At 44.4% G+C, this 7,815-nt stretch overlaps 1 protein-coding gene across 1 annotated transcript; it reads left to right on the top strand.

Moving 5' to 3' along the window:
* The first annotated feature begins 519 nt into the window (after nucleotides 1–519).
* LOC149337805 (uncharacterized) lies at nucleotides 520–7,239 on the top strand. The gene is made up of 2 exons (XM_089554521.1): nucleotides 520–538; nucleotides 3,943–7,239. The coding sequence occupies exons 1-2, from the start codon at nucleotides 520–522 to the stop codon at nucleotides 4,191–4,193; spliced, it is 270 nt and encodes an 89-aa protein (XP_089410647.1). The 3' UTR covers nucleotides 4,194–7,239.
* The last annotated feature ends 576 nt before the right edge of the window (nucleotides 7,240–7,815 follow it).

Raw genomic sequence — 7,815 nt, 5'->3', positions numbered from 1 at the left:
AACTTGCTGGGACGCATGCCATTGGCCTCTCTTGACATCAAACTAAGCAATAAGGGCAAAATTATTATCCTGCCCTTCATAGAGGTTGAGTTAGAAGGTTTTGAATGTGCCACTTCACAGATGGGAAGAAAGTGATAATTTCACAATACTATAACTCGCCTTCTATCACAGGCAGGATGATGATTTTACCCTTACTGCATAGCTTGATGTCAAGAGAAACCAATGGCATGCAGCCTAACAAGCTCCCTGCAGTAGAATTTCTTTCAAACCCTTGGCAAAAGTTACCTAACATATTGCATAAGTACACAAGGACTTGTTGTACATGAAATTAAATTACATATTTGGAATCAGCATGTAAAAATGGATGTTACTAGAAGATTCCATTATTGCGACTTGATTGTCATAAATTTTTTTTCTAAGACCAGCTTCCCACCCCCCTTAAGTCATTTCTGAATTGTTGTCCTTGCGAAGATGAATGCTGACTGTGTAGCTTGACTGCGCACGGGTGATAAAGTGAGAATGTCGGAGCAGCTCACTGGTGAGGTGGCATTCATCATGTGAACGCACTCGCAGCAGCAGCAGTGAATGAGGCAGCAACCTGACAGGTGACCGCATTCCAGTTTGTGCATATTCAGTGGAGCCAAAAGTTTCAATATTTCTAATGGCGCAAAAAGGCACACACACAGGAAAAAACAGAAGGAAACGGACAATAAGAGCGCCGTTTCTTTCTGTCTTTTCCTGTGTTGTGGCCTTTTTTGCGCCCTTAGAAATATTGAACATAAACCAACGAGCCCTGCATCAAGTACTTTTGCAACCAAACATTTCGTTGCAACGCACTGAAGCGAGATTGTCCCAGAGTAGCCTACAACATTGTGACTGGTGTTGTGTAGTTGAAGGTTGACCTGCGTTGTGCTGCTTTCTCTTTTTATGCCTGAGGGCGTTTGTGGGGAGTTCTGTTGCCGCACTTTTGGCGATTCTTGGCTTGTCGTCTCATTTTTTTTCCCCTCTGGGATGCATTGTCCATTTGCCAGATGCATTCAGCCAACCATACGTGCAGCCCTTTGTGCAGCAGCAGGACACGTGTGTGTGCTTTCAGGGGCCGGTAGACTGTGCACCTACGTACCATATTTCTTCAAGAAATGCTTCCGCGCGGCAGGCAAGGACAAAACGTAGAAAACACACCACAGAGCGCCAACCAACAACTGATTTTTATTGGAACCCGCGTCAATGAGTATATGCTTTGCTCTCATCAAAGACAAAAAAAGAAAAAATACGGTGAAGAGATCACTAGGTACAGATGATTACCAAACACGGCACGTGTGACACAAGCGAACATCGTCTTGCACCAAATCTAATCATTTTGATAGAAATTCTCATTCTCTCTTGAGAAGCGTCACAGATGGATTGCTCACGCATGTGTTTGTAACTGTACCGGTCTTCAGCGGTACAGTTATTTTATGCCGGAGAAAACACCAGTTTCAAAGAGAAAAAATTTTTGAAGCAGCAGTCATTCTTCGTTCGGGGACAAACACATGCGTGAGCAATTCATCTGTGATGCTTCTCAAGATGAATGAGATTTCTATCAAAATGATTAGATTTGGGGCATGACGATGTTCGCTTGTGTCACACATGCCATGGGTGCCAATCATTTTGTACCTAGTGCTCTCTTCACTGTATGTTATCTTTTTTGTCGTTGATAAGCGCAAACCATATATTCGTTGACGTGCGTTTCAATAGAATCAGTTGTTAGTTGGCACTCTGTGGTGTGTTTTGTACGTTGTGTCCTTGTCTGCTGCGCCGAAGCATTTCTTGAAGTGTGGATCACCAACTGGCCTACAAAACAACCCTTCTAAACCATATTTCTGCATGCTGAATACTACTGAGCTATATAGCATGTTTTTTGTATTTCACTGTACGAGGCATCTTTGGTGCCTTGTGTTTTTTTTTTTTTTATAAGAACGGATGTGCATTTCAACGAGAAAAAAAAATTGAGCTTTTGCACCTTTTCCTTCAGTCAACTGCCTCGTAATATTTCTTGAAGCAATTTTCAAATTTGATTCAAGTTGTCTGATAAGTACTGAGGGAAGGATCTTTGAATAGGATCGAATAGGGTCTTTATTCGAAGTCAGTGGTACAACTGTGGGCCTCTTTTTCTACAAAACCAGTAGTCGAAATGTCTCGAAAATGATGTCATTCAAAGCCTATAGCCATTCTGAGTGCAATGTCACGATTTGTATGCATGTGAGACATGCACACAGTTTGCACTTTATAAGTGCTTAATTAACAGTACCGTCCGAGCAACAGACAAATGGCCATACAGGGAACTGTGACAAAGTGAAGCGGGAAGATCAGTGCGAATACATGCATGAGCACAGAGTCTATGCCATAACAAGGTGCTGATGTTGTTGAACACCCTTGTATGACTGAGAAGTTAATATCAATTGCTCTTGCTTGCAGTATCAGCCAGGCAATGCGTAACAACAGATTTCAAAGTGCTGTTTGTATTACATCTTCCAATGATGTGATTGCTGCGACAATTGCACCAAACTGTGCATAACGCAGAGGCAGCGCCTAAACTCTGTATTTCCTTAGAAAGAAAATTCTCGGGCACTGCGTGTTATCCTATCCCTGCGTTAGGTAGCACTTGCAGAAAAGGCAATTTTTCAAAGAATCCTTCAGTCCTTAGTATATATATATATATATATATATATACATATATATATATATATATATATGCGGACAGGCGTCATGCTGGCCGGGCATTTTGTCACCCAGCCTAATGAAAACAGAGAAGTGAAATAGACATGCAGCACACAGAGATTTACTCTGTTGAAACCGAAACAACATGAGAGAAAAATTCGATTATAAGTTATTTAGCGGTCGTAAGCGAATACCACATGGTGGTTCATGCATAGTAGTGTCTACCGCATCATTGTAGAGAATAAAACATGCCATAAAAATTAAATGTCTCTACATCTTTAAAGAATTGACTGTAAGTGTCTGGCTACTGCTGCTATTCTGTGAAAAAAACAGTTGGATACAGAGACGGCTGATAGAAATTTGGGCATGATACGAATTCATAAAATTTCGTGGTCGAAATGCATTGTGTACTGTACTCCATCTGACTAGTCATTTGCAGTGCTATGAAGGCTGCAGTGATCTGAGATTCAGAACGAATGGTGCGCGCTGCAAAACGTGTCCTCACCCCCACGATTGGCGGCTCCATCCCTGGGATAAAAAGCTCCAGTATCCAGCTGCAGGAGACTCTCTGACAACTCGGCAGACACCATGCTTACGAATGACGATGCAGCACTTCGCAGCAGACCTCCGTATTGCTGAGTTTGTGCGGTCTTTCTCTGTCAATTTAATCAGTGATGAAATGCTTCCATAGTTACAGCGTGAAAGACAGGACAAGAGAGGATGACAGAACACAGTGTTGTGAGCGCTGTGTTCAGTGGTCTTCTCCTGTCCTGTCTTTCACGCTGCAACTATGGAAGATCGGCACCAGCTCGCCCAACAACTTGCTTTATCGAGTGATCAAATGCTCACTATACTTCAAACATCATCCTGAACTACCTTTCAATCACTGCAATAATTGTTTTGAAAAATAGGCACAACAGTGCTCAAATATTTGGGGCGCTATTTGTTGTCTTCCTTGGTCCTGATTGGACGAGAGAGCTCTACCTTTCACAGTGCTGCGGTAAACTTGTGAGATGAAGTGTATGTGCAAAATTTTGGGTGTTCCAAACGCACAGTGTATGCTGCATGCAGTGTGGGTGCGTGGCAGTAAAGAGAGTGTGAAGCCAGTAATTCCGTGCTTCAGCATACAGATTTTGTTTATTTTTGACGACAGAGGTATTTCTTGGGGACCTGTGAGATGCTGCGCAGTTAATGGCTGCAGGATTTTGTCCACGAGTGTTTCCCTGTGCTGTGGCTGTGCAGGTGCCATCCGCTGTGACCAGTGTGGCTTCCCGTCGGCCAGTCGGTCGGCCATGTTGGCACACCGGCGCTTGCACGTGGGCCGGCTCTCCCTGTCGTGCGTGTTCTGCCCACGGGTGTTCACGCAGAAGCCCCACCTGCGAGATCACGTGCGCACCCACACGGGCGAGCGACCCTACGTCTGCCCCGTGTGCGGCGCCGGCTTTGCCCAGAAGTCGGTGCTGACACGCCACAGCCGAACCCACAAATCGTGACTGCGAGGGCCCTGGTGCTTCAGGCCTCGATTTCAGTTACTTCCCCTGCCGTGTGTTCTAACATTTGTCTGACTGAATGTTCTGTGTGATACTCTTTGAATGTGTGATCTAACAGCAACTGAATTTTTAGCGGAACACTGTGTGGTCAGGATGAAGCATTGTCACAAAGCGAAAACTTGGTACCAAGGCAGAAGCCAACTGCTGTTCAGTTTTCTTGGCCAAGTCAACTGCACTCACCGAATGAGTTGCTTTTGATTTGGGCAGTGACCCAGCTTTGTCGAATAAGAATTTTGTTGCTTTGTACCTCCTGGGCGAGGGTGTTCATTCGTTTGTATTAGAAGCCCCACCGTGGAAAAGAAATTGTCCGGCATCGTGTTATGTGCACCTGCCGGTGATGACAGGTGGCGAAGTAGAAAGAAATCTCAGACTCCACTTGTAGAGGAAAAGGAGGGATTTAGAAGAGTGTCACTTTGGGCTAGATGGTGCATTATTTGAGACAGAAATGGTAATAGCGCTACAGTAAGACATACACAGTCCTGTGTCAGTCTTCCTTGGGTACGTCTTGCTGTAGCGCTATTACCATTTCTGTCCCGAAAAGGAGGGAGAGGCCAAAAGGTGGGTGCCATGGAAAGGACCCCCCCCCCAAAAAAAAATGACTTGTAATATTCGGAGTGACTGGTAATGACCACGAACGACTGTAAAAAGGAAGAAGGCTTAGAGTGATTCAGCACAGTACGTAGCAAAGCTGCTCATCAGTTGATCCAAGAAATACGTGGGAAAGTAGCAAAAAAGAATATGAAGAGGACATCGGAGGTGAGAGGCAGTCAGAAAGCAAGGAGGAGACCCAGTGGTATTGCATTGTCATCGCATAATGATAATTAAAGGGGCTCTGAAATACTTTCTCAGGAGAGCCCAACATGTAGCAGAGAACCCACAATCGCGCACGAAAGTTCGCGAGCCCTTGACTTTTTGAAACTCTTGCTTTCTTCTGTGTTGTGCATCTTCGTATGATGGTTAAGTCATGCTTTGCAGCTCATCTCCTGAGTGGCTTAGCAAGGCAATGTCATCAGCGAATCGCAGATTACTCAGGAATACCTCGTGAAAACAGACGGTGAATAGCATTGGTGAGATCGTGTCTCCCTGCCTGATACCTTTCCTTATTGGTATTTTATTACTGAATTTGTGAAGGACTATGGTAGCTGTGCAATCGTTAGATATCTTCTAGTATTTTCATATCACACTCACCCTGATTCCGCAATGCCTGCTCGACTGCTGAGGTTTCCACTGAGTCAAATGCTTTCTCGTAATCAATGAACACTGTGTATAGGGGTTGGTTATATTCTGCGCATTTCTCTATAACCTGATTGATAGTGTGTCGAATATGGTCTATTGTCATGTACCCTTTGCGAAAGCCTGGCTGATCATTTGGTTGATTGAAGTCTAAGGTTGTCCTGATTGTTTAAGTGCCTCCAAACTTTTTTGGTTCACTGTAGTAACGCTAGTTGCTATCCGAGTCTCGGACCTTTTGTCATTGTGTACTGTCATGCGGACAGGATATGGAGTCTGCCGCCACTGTCAGTCACTTTTCCTTTAACAAGATGAAAGTTGGGCTGATTTGGGCATGATCTTGTGGTGAAAAACCGCTTAATCGAGACAGAGGAGGGTGGGCTGTCTAACAACCACATTTTATTGCGCGTTGTTCAGTTACATACTTCTTGTTTGTACAGGAAGTGAAAGATATGCAAGAAACAAACACCAAAAAGTAACAGGTGCCATATTACACAGATATTCAGTTTCTCCACCACAAAGTGCAATTGACTATTGCTCTTTTTGTGTAATGTTGATGGCTTCGTTAATTTCCCAAGTCCGTTGATGGTGGTACATATGCCCCTCGACTTGTCTGGTGCTGACATATGCTGGGACTAGGTCATCATCTACATAGCAGAACACCTGTGCGATGCTTTTCACTGCAAGAGCGGTCATCAGACTTCGGTCAATTTACACGAGAAACAGATCACTTGGAATGGAGATGAGAGATGACCTGATGTATGTCCCCTCCCGTCGAATGTACAGGCTACCTTTATGACTGGTGACGGTGGAATGCAGGAAGCTAGTGAGCAGTTGCGTGAAATTTTCTTTTGCTGGACCACTGGAATTTTGGAATTTGACCATGCCATGTGAGGTACGGGTCGTCCTCTGTCTGGAGGTCGGAGAAAGCCCTTTTTCAGGAAACTGCCCACAATCCAGCGCCAGTTTCTTTTCTCAATACGGTGGCTCTGAAGTGGCTCTGAATAGATGCTTCTCTGTGTGGTGTTTACTGCCTAGTAAAAGATATTCCTAACAGGTGCCACCGGCAGCAGCAAACTAGCGAAGCACTGCTGCAAGCACGAGTGTGTTCCCCAGCTCAACAAGAGCACCGTCATCTCCTCATTAGTCAATCAACGAACCTGGGAAATTAACGAAGCCATCAACATTAGAGAAAAAAGCGACGCATGCATCAGCATGTACCTTAAATCGCACTTCCTGATGCAGAAATTTAATATCAGTGTCTGTGTGATACGGCACTTGTTGCTTTTTGGTTTTTTAATGCTTTGTTTGCATACCTCCCCTTCCCTGTGCGAACAGGAAGTATTAGCTGACAAACTTGGAGTGAAATGTGGTTGTTAGACAGCTGTGTTTCCCCACTCTCCTCTTGTCGTGTGTAAGCAGTGTTTTTCACCGCAACACCTCACCTGCTGTGCACCTCTGAGGATACGCGACAGCAACACACATGTGCTGTGTACAGCAGTGCCAGTTGTTGCTGTTCGAGCCTGTTTTGAAGTTTTCGTCTTTTTGTGACGCTGTGTACAGAAAGTGTGTTCACACTTTACACATGCTTATGTTTGATACACACCCTGGTCTTGATTTTGGCTCCATCATGCTGCTTCCTTTTTGTTTCTCTCAGTCATGAGTGGAATCTGCTGTGCTGTTATTTATTTTTAGCTTAATTTTGAAGTTCAATTTTCTTCCAATGTGCAATAGTTGTGGAAATAGACGCGAGCTCGAATCTCACCGTTTTACTCACTGCTCTGCTTCCTGCTGTGTAAGCACTCAAAAGGGAACAGGTCTTTTTCCGTTCCCATTTATTTCTTTCATTTTCCTTCTTAGCCTTTGCATCATTGCCATCGGGCATGGTGTGCTACAGTGTGTGACATTTTGCAGGGAACATAATGTGGCATTGATGTACAACACCCTTTGAGCCCGAGCTGTGCTTTGTGCATTGGCAGCACTCCAGATACCTCGGAAGATGTGGACGTCCCTTATGCAGATCGCCCTAGTCATTACTTCACCGGTTGCTATGAGGGCTCCACCACGTGGCGTAGAAGGTTTTTTGCCTATGAACAAGGTGGTTAGGGATTTTGTAATTTCAAGATGTAATTGTACTTTTTTTTTTGTTATTGGGGCAAACAGTTGTAGACAATTAAGGGAGTAATTACTCATAGGGGTCTACCTGAGCGCAGCTTCACGGTCTTCTCAGAGGTTTTTAATTGGCAGCAAGACAGCGCAAAAAACGACAACCGCAAGGGAGGACAAGACACAAAAGAACGCTGCTATCAACTGATTTATTTTGTCATCAAGTCAC

The sequence above is a fragment of the Amblyomma mixtum genome, chromosome 7, assembly GCF_055824585.1.
Source record: "Amblyomma mixtum isolate Tamu chromosome 7, ASM5582458v1, whole genome shotgun sequence".
NCBI lineage: Eukaryota > Metazoa > Arthropoda > Arachnida > Ixodida > Ixodidae > Amblyomma > Amblyomma mixtum.
This window is presented reverse-complemented; position numbering and strand designations above follow the sequence as displayed.